Raw genomic sequence first — 19,000 nt, 5'->3', positions numbered from 1 at the left:
CTAAGAGCAATTAAGGGGTTTGAGAAAAGCAGTACTTCCCAGCATGTACATACATAATTGTTTTGTCCCTGTGGTGCCTCTGGTCAAACAGGTCCTTGAAATACTACAAAAACTTGAAATGCCAGTTTATCAGACACAAAAGTGAGAGACTTGTATCCGCCATAAGCAGCAGTCTTGCTTCCAAACTGCCTCCAAGGGCGTGGCTAGACGAGGCGATATCCTGGGGATTGCCCCGGGCATCCCGGGAGCAGGGAGGGATGATTCCTCCCTTGCCCTGGGATATTGGTCAACACTTCCATCCCAGGTGTCCCCCCCACCCCACGGTCTCGGGATGATTATGAGGACTTGAGAATTGCTTTGTCAAGGTCAGTCTAGTTTAGCATTCTATTTCTACAACCAGCCTGCCAGATGTCACCAGAAACCCACAAGTCAGGGAATTAAGTAAGTACACACCCTCTGTTGTTTATCCCCGGCATATTGTCGCTGTACCTGGAGGGGCTTTTTGTTATGATTGGCTTTTATGGCTGATTGATTGATTTATCCTCTCTGAATTTGTCTAAGATGCAACTGAGAGTGGTGATCATGTTTTAAGGAAGTCAGTGGTTTCTATCCAATTAATGGTTATGCCAATATGTAAAACCATACACTATAAGATGTATTTTCATCATGCGGGTAAGATGAAATTACTGTGGAAAACCCACCAACTCTTATCTGTAGAGATATCCAGAGACTGAGAGCAACCATTCCCAACCTGGTGTCCTCCATCTGTATTGCCCTACAGCTCCCATCATCCCCAGACAGCATGGCCACATAGGGATGATGGGAGCTATAATCCAATCCTTCTGGAGGGCACCAGGTTGGGAAAGAATGGGGATATCTAGAGAGAACTGTAGAGATTATTTGGTTTGAAGTTCTTGTAGTCTGGGATTCTTGGAGTGAAGTGTTGATGTTCACCTCTTGATACCACACTCATTTCCATGCAATGGTAACCTCTGTGCAAGAGTCCAGCAACAAAACAGGCTGAGAGAGAGAGTAAGCTGATACACCACCCAACAGAAATAAAGTTATACCAACAGGACAATGATGGATGAGACGAAGTGGTAACATACCATGCTTAAGACAGTAATTTCTATTGCCCCACCATATGATGAAGAGAATCTTACCTCTTTTGCATCTTGTAAAACCTGTTCCATCTGCAATTCACACATTGTTGGTGCCTTTCATTCCATAGTCTGCTCATTTATGGGATCATATTTTTTCCACTTTCTCAAATTTCTCACAATTTCTCACTTGAGAAAATGTACAAATTCCCCCCAAATGCACATTTTCATGCTTTAGCCTATGGCGGAAATGCACATTTTCAACCAGTTATTTTATTTTATGTATTTTTCTATTACTAAATTTGCATACAATTCTGGAAACTAAAAAAAACAAACAAGAAAAAACCCAGTCTGAAGAATCCGTGCGGCTTAAGAAAAGTCAGTCTGCTGTGGAATATGCAGATCGGATTCATAGAAATCCAAACACATTTGATTCCATTGTGGATTTCTCCAGTATCCCTTCTTGCATTCTTAGATTTCTTCTGACCAACTTCAGAAGTATGTTAAGATTTTCTTCACCATCAGATCAATACAGATGTCCAGCTAAAGCAGGTATATGTACACCATGGCAATTTACCGCTTGGTAAATGGTCATTTAGTTTGTGTGGATTCAATTTACTAGGGCTTGTCTGTATGGCTTGTTTACCCCAACCCAATTGCTCATATTTGCGTTCTAGGATACATGACTCAGTCGTCCATTCACCGTAACGCCAGGTTTTTAACACGATAATGCGCATATTCACATTCACGATTTACCGCGACTTTTAGAACAAGTCCGAGTTTGCACTGCGTTATGGTTATGTTTCTTTGGGGGAGTTAAATTGCATTTTGACATGTGGGCAGAGCTTTGAGGGTAGAACAAAGTAATTGGATGATTCCCGTCTTCCCACCTATCGCGTCCTCTGGCTGCCTCGTTCCTTCCCACTGTTTTGATGTTGAATTAAGATGGAGCTTTTAAAATGAAAACAAAGAGGGGTGAATGGGCAGCGAGAAACAGGAAACTTCTTCAGTCCCCCACTCGCATCCTCCTCTGCTGCCTCGTTCCTTTGCCCACTTGCATTTCCCCTTCTATGAATCTGTGGAGCTCTGCAGATAATATTTATAAGTTCGTTCAGTCTACTCTATAGCATCGTATATGTGATAATGCGAATATGCGCATTAATAACTGCACTATAATTTTTTTCCAGGAAATAAATCGCTGTTGCAGTGTGACGCTCTTTACCTAGATTTGACTCAATGAAAATTTGGGTTTATATTTAATGAGAAAAAATCTCGTCATAGACACGAGAGCCTAGTCAAAAAGTTCACACATTACGTGATTTTAAAAAACAAACAACCTTTTCTTCCTTTTTGGCTTTAGTCTGCAAGTTCCTCTTTATATGAAAAACTTTAACAAAGATAAAGTTAAGTAGGCGAAAAGTCCTCAGCTTTAAGGAAGAGTATGCAAATCCATAGAACACAGAGCCAGCAGCAGAGGATAGCAGGAAACCTACCATTAAGTCCATTGACAGTTCCTCTTTCCCCCCCTTCATGTGTGTGTGTTTTTAGCATTGTAGTAACTCATAATAAACCCAGTCTCCAACCTTGGCCCAACAGGAAGTTCTGTTGTTATATAGTTTCAGACACTTCTGCACCTTGGAACATTGTGGGACAATGGGAGTGCTTTGTGTTGCTGTATCATCCACCTCCTTGATAATCAGCCAGCAGCAAAGCAATAAAAAGTTGCTTTCCCTTTTATACCATAATGCAAACAGAAACATAAAATCAACATTCAGCACTTACTTATCTTGACTAAGTTTCTTACTTGGCTTTCTGTGCTTTGCAGCACAACAGTTCAATGGGACTTGCTCCCAAGTTAAGTTGTGGTTGGAGATCTACACTATTGCTTTAAAGCGCTTTATAATAGTTTTGACAACTGTGTCCTGGGCCCCAACAGTTGTCAAAACTGTTATAAAGCGCTTTAAAGCAGTAGTGTAGATCCTGCCTATATATAGGATTGCAGCCTCAGCCTCTAAGCAAGTTGCACTTTCTTCCCAGCATGGAGTTCCAGTTCAGCCGCACTTACCAATAAGAAAGTGTATGTTTATAGGTAGACAATAAACAACTTTAACAAAATGTTTAAATGCTTCTTCCCTATCACATACCAGAACATCAGATAGATGGGTCCCCTCCATCTATTGTTCCTAACTTTGCCTCCACTCTCTCAGACATCCATGTCAGTTTTAGGTTGCCATCTCCGCCCTCCCCGACAAACGTTATTTTTTTCAGCTTTACATTCCATATGAACCACATTTATATGTGCACATCAATAAAGTGTGGAACAGACTCAAAAGGCGCTTTTCCCTGCCATGTGCAAAACTACTCTACATATCTGCATACTCTTTCTCTTTGCACAATTGCAAATGGGATTACTCACATGCTTCCACATAGTACACACGTGTTTGTGATATTTTGAAGTAAGAATCGTCACTGTCCCCAGTCACAGCTAGAAAAAGCAACTATATTTGTCACACAACATCTCTCCCCCACACCTCCCACCACAGCTGGCCTTAGGCTCCCCATAGCCTACAATGTGGTTTTCTGTGATTTCTTCCTGTTTCTCCTCCCCTTCCTCTTTTCTCTCTGACTTCCACCATTGCTGGGAGCACACATATTTGTTCTCTTGCTACTGCAGGTGTACTGGAACACAAAATGGACTGAACAAACTCTTTTAGAAACCCTACACTGCACTCGCATTTTATATGTAAGAACATTTGTGAGCAAAACTATTTCACCTTTTCTTCACTGAAGAAGGGTGTGGTCTCCTTTATTGTTCTAAGATAACCTTGTTTTGTTTTTCTCTGGTAATTTCCTTTCCAACAAGAGGCGTCATTAGTATATAATCCTATCAGTACCAAGTAGAAATAAACAGGTAGAGCCAAAAGGGTAGGAATCTGCACAATTCAAATAGCTACCCTTCGACTGGTTTGGAGAAATGTTTATTTAGTAAGTTATTGAGCAATCCAATTGCAGAAGAAACTGTGTCACGGGCTGTTAAAATTGCTTTTCGCTCAAGTGACTGTTCAGAGTGAGACACGTCACTAACAAAGGATAATGTTACAGGGGCCGCTTTCTTCTTTTTGAAGAAAATAAAACCTGGAAGAATAATCAAGGGGTTTTCCACAGGCCTTCTGACAAATCCATTCTGGCCAATAACCTGAAGCCTTTTGTGGTTTATTCTATAGTGATAATCTCATTCTTTTGAAAGTTAAAATTTGTTTAAAGTGCACCTATCATGTGAAGGTTATCATAACCATCTGGAACTAGGGGGCATGGCCTCCTGTGTTCAGCAGGTGCACCTCCCAGATATACTCAAAAACCCTGGCACTGTCTTTTTAGTAATTAACACCATCAGGTCAGATGAGAATGTATTTCATATACTAGAAGCCTAGCACTCGCTATGGGTTCATTATTTTTTCTTCATTGCTGGAATACTGTGGATAGGTCACACTGGAGTGTGTAGAAATCAGTTTTTGGACAATAGACATGAAATATTGGGCTAGATTATTGGTTTCACAGCATGAACAAATATACTGGAAAAGGAATTGCTTATTAGTCTTCTTAAAGAAGTACTTCTGTTTGTAAAGAATATTGCATTTCTCCACCATTCAATTTGCAATATATTGTTACCGGGGAAATGCAATTCCTTTTCCAGGAAGGGGAAAAATAAAATGAAAAACAATAGCCAAAGTGTCCAGGCTGTCCGGGCCTATGTATGCCATGTGGTTATCCCATCACCAGCACTCAGTTTGCAAAGAGGTGATTTGCAAAAGAGCTTAAACTGATTCAGTTCGAAGTATGGAGAACAGATGACAGTTTTCTGTTCTTTGTCACTGTTGATTAGTCAACAGACTTTGCTTTGAGATTTTAGTGTGACTTGAAAATGGCTTTTCCAGATTAGTTCTGAGAGTAGATGGTTTCAGGTCTTCTATAAGGCTCCATTTTGCAAGCAGAGGACTTCCCTTCTCATCTGCTGGATCTCCAGCCCTTTAAAACAGGGATGGAGAACCTCCGGCTGCAGGCCCCATCTGGTTTAAGAGATGGTGGTAGTGAAGAACAGAACAGTGGATATTTATTCTCTTTGCAACAAGACTATTCACTCCACATGACATGCAGACCAAATGTCATGCTATTGTAATTGAATGGTGGGACTTATAGACTATCCCACAAAGGCTAAAGTTCAGCAGACGATATCTAAATTTCTCTTCTAAATAAGTCTTCAAATGGCTATTCCTTTCTGGTCTTAGGAAACATCCCCCCAAGATTACTGCTTGTGACTCAGGGTGAAGAGAGCTATAACATTTGAAGAATAGCCAGGGCAGTTTGGAAGCATCATCACCACATTCAGTCTAAACATACCTTCTTCTCTCCATGGATGAGCTCTGGAGAAATGCATTTGGATTTAAAAAAATGAAACAAAACAAAAACAGTCCAATTGGAATTGTGGGGGGGGGACTCTCTGTGGATTGCACTAATTGGCTAAGCACCTGTGACATCATCAATGCCCCCTTCTCTCAGTTTTGCAGGGCAGTTTTGTAACTTAAAGGGGGGAAAAAGGTGAAGACACCACTTGTACTTTCTTTAAAGAACTCAGACAGCCCACCTGGAGTATGAAGAAACCAGATGGTTGAACCAGCATTCAGCTTGCTGGTATCTATGTGTGCATGGTAAGTTATAAAGCTGGGATCATGCCAGTGGTGAAGAACCTATTCCTTCATTGTTTAAATGTTTCATATGTTTTTGCCCCCAGTTTAATTTCCAATTCTTAATCTAGTATTTGGTTGTTATATGGATTCATTAAATAAATTTGCAATCAATATAGGAGTGGTGAACGATCATCGCTTACCATCATGTAAAAGTACCTTCAAATATGGAATATCCAACGTAACCATTAAAGAGAATGTAATATATATGTCACTGTGGGATTCTGCCTTACAACCCTATGTAAAACGGCAAGCTGAACTCTTGTCTGTTTCATGCACCATCTGGAGAAAAAACTCAGTAGCCAGCTTGTTACAGTAAACAGAATCCTAAGTGTTTTAAAATAGGGCGTAAAAGAGTCCCTGCATTCAGCTCCAGACATTCACTTCCAGGTCTTTAATTCAAAACAACTCTTAAACCGTGAAGGAAATGGTTTTCGTGATGTCAACTTTCCAATGAGGCCCATAAACCACATCACAAAATGTCCATCCCATAAAACCAATATACAGTCAGGAAATGCAGAGAGCTAAAGTAAACTGACAGGAGAACATGATTTCTCTTTCAAACTCTAATCTTAGATTCTAAAGTCTTCTGTATGATAAAGAGTGAATTATGGGTGGGACGAACAATAAAGAGATACTCAAATCCTTTTTTTTTCTTGAGAAGAGACACATATGTGCAAAAAGTATCAACCCCCAACAATCTCTGTGCTGCACTGTATAATTGTCTGTTTTGAGAAAAAAATCAAGAGAAAGCCAAGCCAATGGTAGGGGAATTAATTTGACTACTACTAGCTCACAATGAAGAAGAAATATTCAACAGCCAATCAAAATACTTGCCACTGGGCTGAGGATGTGAGGCAGTGAATATGGGAAGGGGTCTAATTCCGTGGTAGAACACATGCTTTGCAGGCACAAGGTCTCAGGTTCAATCCCCGGCTTCTCCAAGTAGGGCTAGGAAAGAATCCTGCCTGAAGCTCTGGAAAGCTGCTTCCAGTCAGTGCCAACAATACTGGGCTTGATGGACCAATGGCCTGATTCAGTATAAGGCACTTTGCTATGTTCCTATGTGTCATGATACGGGCCAGTCACAGTCCATAGAGATTGAGGTTTTGTAGAGAAGAAGGGTTATGGCTCAGTAGGAAAGGGCAGGTATTAGGTATCCAGCATGTATTAGGTATCCAGTTAAAAAGGGTATCAAATAGTGTAGAAAGGTGCTGGGAAAGAGAGCTTTGAGAATTACTTCATGTAAGAGGGAGCAGTACTGGACATAACATCCAAATAACTAAAGCAGCTTATTATTTTTATCTTAACTGGAATGTTCAAGAAGTAAAATAGTTGGTCATGATCCAGGCAAAGTTGAGCATTTAAAAAAAATTCATTTATTTTCAGAGAATTAATCATATGCTTCTTCAGATAAGTGGAATTAATTAATGTACTTATTTCCATTTAAAATGAACAGGACTGAAGGCTGTAATGCTAAACACACTGACTAGGGAATAGGGGCGATTGAACATAGTGGAACTTACTTGCAAGAAAACATGCATTGGGTGACTTAACTTTGCTTGAATTGTGCCAATGAAGCTGATGGTTGTGGTTGTCATCCAGCATAGAAAGAGATCCCTACTTAGTCATCCTCAGGGGTCCTTCTCCGTGAGCCCTTGCCAAAGGAAGTGAGGCAGGTGGCTACCAGGAGGAGGGCCTTCTCTGCTGTGGCACCCCGGCTGTGGAATGAGCTCCCTAAGGAGGTTCACCTGGTACCTACACTATATTCTTTTAGACGCAAGGTGAAGACCTTTTTATTCTCTCAGTATTTTAACAGTCTATGAATTAATTTTAACTTTGCTCTTTAAAAATTGTATTCTAAATTTGTATTTCTGCACTGCTGCTGATTTTATCCTGATTGTGCTTTTATATTGTATTTTATATCATGTTTTTATACTCTGAGTGCACACCCTAATGAAAAGTGTTGCGCACGCCTATGTGTATAACATCTATTCTTGAATTTTTTAAAAATATGGTCACTGGGTTTCCAGAGCATATAGACAAGCCCCACGTTGTTTTTTGTAGAAATATTAAGTTTTAGACAAAGGCATTGACAGTTTCAAGTATTTAGGCAGAGGTTAATAAAGGAAACACATTGCTGATTTTTTGCTTAAGGAAGCAATTTCATGAATCAGTTCTATGAGGCTATCAGCTAATTCACTGAAGAAGAAAACCTTTTTTTGGTAATGAAGTAGTTTTACAGATGAACTGTTACGATACTTGCTATCCTCTATACTGAAACAACATTTTACTATGTACCGCTCCTAATAAATAAATCAAACAAGAATTTGCCTTTCTATAGTAGTTTTCCAATGTGCTTCAAAGGGTTTTCATACTTTATCTCTGTAATGTCAAGCAAAGCAAAACAAACAAAAAAAAACTCCATTTGCCACAGTAGGCAGAGAGCAGTTATAGTTAAACTATATGTTACTTAACTGTGTAGTGTGCAGCTACCTTTCTACTTTTTATTTGCTCCAAAGTCAGTATGTGGGACCTAATAGGGATCAATGCCACTCCCCATGAGAAAGGGAGGATTAATCCTTCCCTCCTCAGCTGATACCCTGGAGGCTGTTAGGAGGGAAGGAGCAGGGAAGAGAAGGTTAAACGTCCCTTGCATATGTTGGTCCCAATCATGATTGGGGCCCCACACACTTACTTTGGAGTAAATAAAAGTACAGGGGAAGCTGCATGCTATGTAATTACCTTAACGCAGCCTTTCTCAACCTGGGGCGCTCCAGATGTGTTGGACTGCATCTCACAGAATGCCCCAGCCAGCTGGCTGGGGCATTCTGGGAGTTGTAGTCCAACACATCTGGAGCGCCCCAGGTTGAAAAAGGCTGCCTTAACGTGTAGTCTACCCCTTAAAATGCTAATTGCTTATACTGGATTACAGTTGTGAAGGCCTGGGAAAAAACCCAGAAAAATAGAAAAATCCTGGTTCCCATCCCCCAGGTATTTGGGGGGTGCGGACAAGGAAAAAGCAGTCACCCCATTTTTTCATTTTTTTTTCCTCCAAGTCTTTACATCTCTATACTGGATGAAATTAGTGCCTTTCCTCACATCATGAAGAGTAAGAATTTGGGACCCTGCCACTGTAAGCTACAGGAAGGAAGGTCGTATCTTTGAATCGTTACTCAAGCAAAAGATCCCTGTACCTATTAAATTAGTTTATTGGCAGTCTAGCTTTTTTGTCTATAGGTTTGTTACCATTCCACCATGGAATTTAAAATGTGCACATGGAGTCCAGGTACAGACAGACCATATTTGAGAGGCCACCAAACAAGGGCAAAAGGCAATGGTTGCATACTTCTAGGAGCTCCATCGCACAGGGGGAAATCATGTTTGCTAACCATCGCTCCTCTGCCCTTGTGTTTGTCCCTTATTACTTCCTCTTTTGAAAAAGGAAGTAAACAACGTGCATGTGGCGCATTCAGTGGGCCATTTTGATAGCGCTGCTTATCCAGCACACAGCAGGAAATAGCGGCAACTTCCATCTTTAAAAGAAATCGAACTTACTGGGGTGTTTTTTTGTGGCGTGCAGAAGGCTAAAAGGGTCAGGAGGCACGCGGGATGCAGACCACGGCGTAAGAGGGACCCATGAAAATCTGTGACTGCCCAGTAATGAGCTTGCAATAAAACGCTCATCTGATGGAGCTCTAGATCACAACAGTTTTGATGTTGTGTAATCCAAGAGATTTCCTTGCTTGCTACCAGGGGCAGCCCAAGACATTATGTTGCCTGAAGTGAAGGACAAGCTAGTCCTCCATCTCTAATTCCACATACAGGAGTTGACAGGGCTGGCAGTTGATTCTTACTTCAACATGGCAACTGGATAGCATCCTCTACTGCACATTGGGCTAGCTTCGGGTGGGTGAGTGCAGGATAAGCTGAACATAACATACCCCATCCTATAACACAGGGATGGGGGAATATGTGACCCTTTAGAGGTTGTTGGATTGCAGTTATCATCATAGCTCACAACTGGCTATGCTGGCTAAAGCTGATGGGAGTTGCAGTGCAACAACATCTGGAGGGCCACATAGTCCTCATCCCAGCTGTAACATGGCATCTGTTGGTTGAGTTGCCACATGATTGAGTTGCCACCTGATTTTGCGTAATGGTAGGACTGGCCCTGCCAGCCACTGCCTTACTAGTTGCTTCACTTTAAATTTAATTGTTAAAAATCTGCAGCTTTGTTTAAAACCCTTACCACTTGTGCATGTTTCCCCGCCCCTGTGCAGTTTTAGTGCATGGAAGAGAATACAATATTACTCTTTACATGGTGTACAAAATTAGAATGAGGAACATGTTGCCAGGATGTGGTTGAAGCCAAAGATTTAGCAAGATTCAGAGAGGAAGCTGAGAGGAGTTTATACAACTATAATAGCTAATTCTAAGAAAATTTTGGAGGGGGATAACTTTTGGGCTCTTCATACACATTGTGCCCAAAACAAACAAACAAACAAAAAACCCACAAATTTTTTACCCAGGAACCCCAATTCTCAACCCAGAGCAAGTCAATTCAATATGCAAAAAGATAATAATAAAATAAAAACCCACAAAGCAATTTAAGGATGCATCTACTTTTATTCTCAATCAGCTAGAGAGCTGCCAGGTTTCCTCCCACTTCACAATACAAGAGAAAATACAGACCTCTCACTCATCCCTTGCTCCATCCTTGACCACAGATCTAGTGATTATGGTGAGGAGGTGCTCATGAAATGTTCTTCTACCCATCTCTTGTCCTCCTGGCTAACATTGAAGCCATTGACATGAGAAAGGCAGGAAAAAAAGAAGGAAGGAGATCTCCAGGTGCGTAAGAATTTTTTTTATTGGGCTCCATAAAATGTTATCTGGTGCACCTGGAGATTTCCTTCTTCCCCTTTTTCCTGCAATTAGTGCCTTCCCACTTTCCTTTCATAGGCTAGGCCAGGCTTGTTATGGCATGCCTGTCCCCTTATACACCAAAGCCTTTTGACCTGAAAAGTAAGTTTGGATTGCTCTAGGTTGGATTACTGCAATGTGCTATACATGGGGCTGCCCTTGAAAATGGTTTAGAAACTCCCAATAGTACAGAATAAGGCTGCTAGAATTCTGACTGCTTTGCCTAGTCTTCAGGAATAGGAGACCTTTGGGGCCTGTAGCCACATTTGGAAATTTGAGAAACTGTCCTGGACACAACTATAAAATCATTGCCTTGGGTGCGCATCGCTAGTCCCAAAGGACAAGTTACCTGCCCATAAGCATTCATGGGAAATTAAATAAAATAAAAATATTTTGAAATACAAATTGAGAAGTGTAGGGTGTCTTGGCGACCTCCAGAACATTGAGAACTACAAGTTCAACCACAGCTTTTAAAGCTCAACTAAAAACTTTTCTTTTTCCTAAAGCTTTTAAAACTTGATGTTGTGCAGACTTCTACTGTTACTTTCTACTGTTAGTTTTTCCCTACCCTGTGCCTGCTTACCCTACCCTGTACCTGTTTGCATTCTCTTCCCCTCCTTATTGTTTTACTATGATTTTATTAGATTGTAAGCCTATGCGGCAGGGTCTTGCTATTTACTGTTTTACTCTGTACAGCACCATGTACACTGATGGTGCTATATAAATAAATAATAATAATAATAATTGAGCATATTTTGTACCCTGCTCCAATGCTAGTCACAGTAGCTACACAATTAAAGACAAAGTGGAAACAATGGTGCATCACAGATGGTTGTGCCCCAATTCCCAGTTATAGAATAACTGAGGTGCAATAATATGAGCTGGTACTTCAGCCTTCCTCAACCTGGGCTGGATCTACACTACTGCTTTAAAATGATTTATAACAGTAGTGAAAACTGTTGGAGCCCAAGACACATTCCATATACATTTTTCAAACCATTTTCAAAGTGTCATATTCTGCTTAGTGTAGCTCTGGCCCTGGTGCCCTCCAGAAATTTTGGAGCAATAGCGTCATCATACAGGGGAAAATGTGATTGCTTACTGTTGCTGCTCTGCCAGCGCACTTGTCCCTCATTACTTCCTCTTTTGAAAGAAGAAGTAAACAACTTGCATGTGGCCCATTTAGAGGGCTGTTTTGATCGGGCTGCTTCTCCTGCACACAGCAGGAGATAGCAGCAATTTCCATCTTTAAAATAAATCAGACTTACTGGAGTGCTTTTTTGTGGTGCGAAGAAGGCTAGAAGGGGTGGGAGGTGTGCGGGATGCAGATGATGTTGTGAAAGGGACCCGTGAAAATCCGTGAGTGCCCAGTAACATGGTCTGATGGAGCTCTCTAAAATTCTCAGCATTTCTGACCTTTGGCCATGCTGTTTTGGGCAGATGGAAGTTGAAGTCCAAAACATCTGGAGGGTACCAGGCAGAGGAAGGTTGAACTACTTGCATCACTAGAGTGTAAACCAATTCATAGGATCAGTGCCAATTCTTTTGGAATGTTTTGCTCTAGGAACAATATTGTCCTCTGCACTGGCACATATTCCATCACTCAATTAATGCAGAATGAAGCAGTAACTTCACTTACATATATAAAAGAGCTGTCAGAGAAGGGAGGGAACCCCGCAGATTGAATTCTCTTATCACCTCAAAACACAATGCTTTAAAGATCAGACAAGCAACACAATTGTATGTAACAACAACTAAGATAAAGATGTATGGATGTTCTTATAGATATCCCACATTAATAAGCTACATTTGAACAGCCAAACACAGTTTTTTCCCCATATTCTGCTGCAAGAGAGCAAATATTGAAAAATAAATTGTGTGAACCAGTCCTGAAATTAGTAGACAGCTAATTTCTCAGTTGCCATAAATTTAGAGAATCACAACATGTCATTGTAGATGGAGATAGCACAACCATGATCTCAGGAGCTGACAAGTCCTGTCAACTGCTTGGGAAATGTACTGAAAAGGCAATAACTTATGTACCATTGGAGAATCTAAACGCCATAATGAAACTGATTAGAAAGATTTGTGTGTTCATACACACACATCTACAAATGTGGTGGAAGTGCATGAAACCTTTTGGAAAGAGATGCTAAGTAACATAGATAAGAATTATTAGAACCCTCCAAGATAGACATACTCAAGAATAGTAGGGAATGTAGAGTCCCCGTTTTTAAAGCTATGGCTAACATAATTATTGCATCCTTTTGGAAGAATGTAAATGCACCAACAATCACCCTCTAATTAAACATATTATAAGATTTGGCTAATATGGAGCAAAATATAAGGGCTAGGATCCAGAAAGCTGGGTCCCTTGAACAAGGAGAAGATATTTCTATGTGCACAAGGCTCCCTTTCTTACAGTCAATTTCCCCACTTGTGATAGTACTCCATCCTACATAACATACCCACATTTGGTGGTGGGAGGAACACATAAGTGGATGCAGCAGAAGAGGGGAAGCCTCACTGCACAAGAGAAGAGTTCTGTTTGTACTTCTCTAGATCTAACTAAAAGTCTGTAAAGTAAAATGGAAGATTTCAAAGTGATAATAAAAACCTGATACCCAAGGCTAAAATGAATGTCTACAAACATTCTGGTACAATTTAGGGATGGGTTGATCTTCAGAGTTAGAAGTGTTATGGTGAATTATGAAAGGTAATAACTACTTAATATAATATATTAATTATTTTCCTGTCAACCTTTTTAGTTTTAACACATTAAAATGTTAATATATTAATATTGATGTCTTTGTTAATTGTATCTTTCTTTTTTGTATTTATATACCTAAGATTGAAAAAATGAAGTATTTTACTATTTAGATGAAATAAAAAAGATTGGTCATAGTGCCATACATAAGGAAATATTCATTGTATTATTAAATGCAAAATATTACTATTCAGACAGAACTAAAATATTTTATTTTACAAAAATATTCCACATGAACTGCCTACTAAATTCTATTATTATAAATAGAACATTCCTAGTTTCTAAGTATAGTAATAAAAAAGTAAGTGACTTGTGCGCTTATATTGTCTTATTACACTTCCTACAGTAAATGATAAATGTTTCAATTCAGCAATGGCTGCTTTGAACAATATCCCAATGCATGATCCTACACTGATGGGGATTTGGATCAGTCAGTCCAGATTTGCATGTCTTTATACCACATTCTGTGCAGCATTGCAGTAGACATAGATGGAAATAAGTAGTACTATTGTTACCTGTGTAATGGAAGAGAGTGAATAGGAGGATTAAGAGGGGTATTCCAAACACCCAACTCCCGGCAGTGTGGGCAGCAGGCAAATAAATCACCCAGTAGACTGCCACCCCCCCCGCCCCCTTAACATCAAACCCAGCTGAGACAGGGGATACTCAAATCTTTTAGGATTCACTTTGGACACAGAAATAAGGGTTCAAGTTGTCATCCTCTATTTCGCAGCCCAAGTCCAGACTAAACAGTAGCAAGACCAAAGCAGAAGGCTCTGAATTCAGTACTGAGGCTTAAATGGATTAAAGTACACAAAACTTTGAAATAGATGTGAAATTTATTAACAATTGTCAAGGGGCAAAGGAGTAAAAAAAAAAAAAAGGTGTGCCACTATCAGGGGAAATCCAAGAAACCCCAAAGGAATCAGAAAAAAAACTTTAAACAATAGAGAAACCTTTTGAAACAATGCTGCAGGCAAAACCAATAAAATATGACCTATCCTATCATATACTTTACTGAAGCAAGTCTTCCTTTAGGACAGGATCCAAAAATTCCCAGGCCCAAGTCATTTAACAAAGACTGAAGATCAAAACGAAGACTGGACTGGAGACCAGTTTCAAAGATAAAGACCAAAGTTAAGAACTGAGTGAAGACCAAGTGACAACAGTAGCACCCCTCAAGCTTTATACACTCCCAAGCCCTTGAGATATGTAAGATGACCTTCCATAGCCAATTACTGTTGGGCTGCATAACTACCTCAGCTTTCAGGAGGGGAGGGAGGAGTGAAAAGCTCTCACTACAACCCAGCTGAAACTAGTCCATCTAATTTTGGCAGAAATTCAGCTCTGAAGGCCTGGAGACTAGAAAACCTTACAATAATGCTCGCAGGTGGTTTTAATGAGTGTGTGCCAGCCCCTCCTCATGAAATGGAGCTTGTTATCAGCAGCTAAATCTCAAAACGAAACTGGATTTCTTGACAACCTGGAGCTAATGTGAATGTATGGTTTTTTTGGAGGTGGCTATATTACAATTAACGTCCACTGTGCATGATGAAATGCCATGAGATTAGCTCCTGGATTTGTATGGTATGGTATTGTTTAAGAGGCAGAATATAACCAGGGTAGGATTGGGCTAATGAGCCATTTTCATCTAGAAAACAGCTAAAATTTAAGGGTGTTAATTTTGCATTCTAAAGGAACAGTCATGCTGAATGAGAGCACTCTTAAACACTGTTGTTATCAGTATTTATACTGTATACTTTTGAATCTTCAAAGTGCTTCATGTACACTATGTTGTTTCACTTTTCACAGCCACCTGTAAGGTGGGCTGTATTATTATATGTTGAGAGGCTGAGAGATATTGCATATGGGAGGCTGAGCACAGCCTACTGCGTTTATGGCAGAGGTGAGATTCAGGCCGAATACTTCCCAATTCATAGCCACAACTCTAGACCAGAAATTACAGTGTATTTTTATGAGCTAGTTGACTGCGCTTAAAGCGTTGGACAGTATTGTCTGCTAACAAATAGACTTGGTCTTTATGGAAGAACTGAATTAATGCTTTGGTTTCCTTCTGGTTTTAAGTGTGGGGATTTGCCATTATTTTGCAGTTAGGGCTGCTCAATTCACTTGTAAAATATTGAAATTGGAAAAAGAGAGAAAGCTTAGGAGTCACCTAAGAGTAAAATATGCATTTTGGGGAGGGGGATAACAATAAGACCTACCCTGTTTATAAAAAGCATTTTAATATTTAAACAGAGAGTTTAGTTTATAGTATATGCTTCCCAAGGGAAGTGGTGAAAGCCACATCACTAGAGACCTTTCCAGCTGGAAGACCACTGGCAAAAAAAGAACTGCGATGGAAACCAAAACTGGGTGAACTAATGGGTGGGTTCCAATGATAATTGGAAAACACAAAGTAAGAGAAAACGGATAGCAATGTTTTGCATGCATTCTACTGGAGCTGTTTTTCACCACATGAAAATTACATCCCTTGACAGTCTTCCTCTACAAACCCTTACTGGGCTCATAAGTTTGGCTCATTTTAATCTATCTTGGTGGGGACTCTAAGGTGATATGTTAGATTAGGAGTTGTAAGAAATGGAAAGTATGGTCTCTGTCCCCAAGCCATCTCTCTGAAACTGCTTTGATTACCTTTGCAGAGTATCTTCTGTCATGTTTCCTCACTTAACTTATAGTAGAGGAGACTCTCCTTAGGGTTTTGTGAGTTCATGGGGATGTGCAGGGTGGCAGGATGTTGGGCCATCTTGGAAGTGGTACCTTCTTTTTAGAACTTCCTCTTTAGGGAAATACGCAAGGCCGTTCCTCTTGGGAGCTTCTTCCCTTTGAGGAAGGGTTTTGGCTTGCTGGAATTGATCAGGATTTATTTTATACCCTTCACTTCCAGTCTTTTATCTAAATGTATTCTGAAATTTTTATTTTATATTTTTAATTGGCATAGGTAACATGCGCGGGGTGGTGGTGGTGGTAAAGTGCACCCCAAACACATGGCTCCCTTTCAGCCGCACACCATTTTTGTATCCCTGTGGTTACTGGAAGGAAAAGCAAAGTTTAGCATGCTTCCTTAAAAGTTAACTTGTCAAAAGCAACAGAAATTACTTCAGAGAAAATATGTTTAGGCAGCATGAATGTGAAGTGATAGTGTGTTGGATCCAGACTAAGTTAGTTCCCTACAGGTCCTAATTTAATGAATGTGAAATGTTAAGTCATGACTAACCTGAGCCCCATGGATTTCAATAGCAATTAAGTGAGACCAATTTACAGGGCAATCCTATGCATGTCGATTCAGAAGTAGGCACCACTGAGTTCAATGGTGCTTACTTCCAGGTAAGGACTGCAAATCTACACCAAGCAGGATAAAACAGTTTGAAAACTGTATATGGAGTGTGTCCTGGGCCCAAACGGTTGTCACTACTGTTATAAACCGTTTTAAAGCAGTACTGTAGATCCGTTATTTTCCTTTCAGAAAGCAACTATGCGGGGCAAAGCTCACCCTCGCGTCTCCAGCAACGCACTTTGCTCTTTCTGCGTCCTTTTCCATTTCCACCCCACCACCACCACTGCAAAGGGTTGCTGAAACTGCATTGATTTTTTTGCTATATATTTGGTCAGGCGTTGCAGGAAATTTCGAGTAGAGCACCGCAGGATATAACTATCATAAACCAATTCAAAGCACAACACACAATTAGAGCGCCAGGGCCCCCGATATATACGCCTTATCCCTTCTTCCTTGCATGCCCAGGCAGCCTTACCTGCACGTCAGCGAGGGAAAAAACCGACAGAGCAACAACGACCCAGCAGCTGCCCGGAACGGCCATGTCGAGGAGTCTTTCCCTCGCTCCCACTGCCAAGCAGGAATAAAAAAGTCCTGCAGACCAAGTCCCTAAGCCTCAAACAGAGCCGCATTGGACTAAGCAACGCGACACTGACCTCCTTCTTTGCAGCCACGAGTAAAGAGAAACAGAAAGCCCAACCCCTCTGTCTTCAGTGCCCACAGCAGATTCCCAGGACTCGACTTGCAGAGTTAGTGGTTTGTTTGTTTTTTTGGCCTTTGATTGTAAGTTCCCTCCCTCCTTGTCCACTCCTTTTCCTCACTCCTCCTCTTTCAGAAGTTTTATTACAACGCCTGTGCTGAGAATTTAATGTGAGGCGGCTGCTTCAGGCATCTGAATTTGGGTGTCGTGAAAGGGCGGCGTATCGTTATTTATTATATCCTTACTGCCAGGGAAGAGGTGAAGGGCTTGTGGGATTTTCTGCCACAGGTGCCAACATAGCTTGGCAAGTCTTGAGTACGGCGTACTTTGACTTGGGGTGTCGTTTGCTGCTGCCCCACCTCAGGTAACAACATGTATTGGGCCGGCCCTCTTTCTAGGAAGGGAACACCCCTCATGTGGCAGGCAGGGAAAATAACAAGTCCGCCTCTTTTCAAACACCTTTGCTCCAGGGCTGGCAAACCTGATTTGTCCTTCCATTCCATTAAAAATAAGAATCCAGGAACCCTACTTGCATCGCGTGCTTCACAAATAATCTTATTTCTCTGCCTTTTTCAGTTTTTTCCATACCTGTGGTCCAATTCAGGGCCAGCTCCCCCCTTAAAGTGCCAGAAATTGGGATACCATTCAAGGACTGCCAATTGGTTTATTATGGGTTATATCCAATGATGGTATCCCAATAGCGCAAGTGATATTGAGTTAGCGGAAACCGACATTTGAAATACATGCAAGGGGAGAATCTAACCAAATCTGGTTGCACAAGTGCATTGCAGACCTTGGCTTTTCAGAATGGTCTGCAACCCCTTGTGCAATGGGAAAAGGCAGAAATTTCTACCACTAAGAGAATGTTGAATTTAGGCTTGTATGTTTACTACCAAAGGGGTGCTATTAGATTTTTTGCCTCAGGCGCTCACACAAAGGCAGACTCTCTGCACCTAGTTCATCTTCTTGTGTCCTGGTCTGTAACATGCAGCGGCCTCCTTCACTTTTTACCAGCCAATAAACCCTAGCAATGGCCATTACCACTTTATCTCTATAAGTTAGGATCATGTTTTGTCAGGAGGACTCAAGAACACTCAGTAGAAAGGGATGCTTTGCAGGATCCGAGTTCCTGGTGATAGATAGTAGCTCAGTAGCAGAGCACCAACTTTGCATGCAAAAAGACCCAGTTTCAATCCCTGTAATCTCCCATTAAAAAAGGGTCAAGTGATAGAGAAGACTTCTGACGGAGATACATGAGAGCCACTGCCAATCAGAGTAGACAATATTGCGCTAGATGCATAAAAGTATAAAGCAGCTTCCTATGTTTGCAGCTGAATTTGTCAAACTCCTCAGTTGGAGAAGACGCAGCTCATGTTGGGCAAGATGGAACAACTGTGTTCCCTTTAGAGCAGGGGCTAGCAACCAGGTATCCTTCAGATCTTCTAGACTGACCATAATTCCTGATCATTG

The 19,000-nt window shown here is 40.9% G+C and overlaps 1 protein-coding gene across 1 annotated transcript in view; it reads right to left on the bottom strand.

Moving 5' to 3' along the window:
* The window catches only part of TNFRSF11A (TNF receptor superfamily member 11a), a 36,622-nt gene extending 19,077 nt beyond the window's left edge, over positions 1-17,545 (bottom strand). Inside the window, exon 1 of the mRNA XM_063130262.1 lies at positions 17,309-17,545. Within this exon, the coding sequence (XP_062986332.1) occupies positions 17,309-17,374 (66 nt within the window). The 5' untranslated portion in view covers positions 17,375-17,545. The remainder of the gene's footprint in view (positions 1-17,308) is intronic.
* Between the last annotated feature and the right edge of the window lie 1,455 nt (positions 17,546-19,000).

The sequence above is a fragment of the Elgaria multicarinata genome, chromosome 7, assembly GCF_023053635.1.
Source record: "Elgaria multicarinata webbii isolate HBS135686 ecotype San Diego chromosome 7, rElgMul1.1.pri, whole genome shotgun sequence".
NCBI lineage: Eukaryota > Metazoa > Chordata > Lepidosauria > Squamata > Anguidae > Elgaria > Elgaria multicarinata.
The sequence above is the reverse complement of the archived record's forward strand: the minus strand, read 5'-3'. Positions and strand labels throughout refer to the sequence as shown.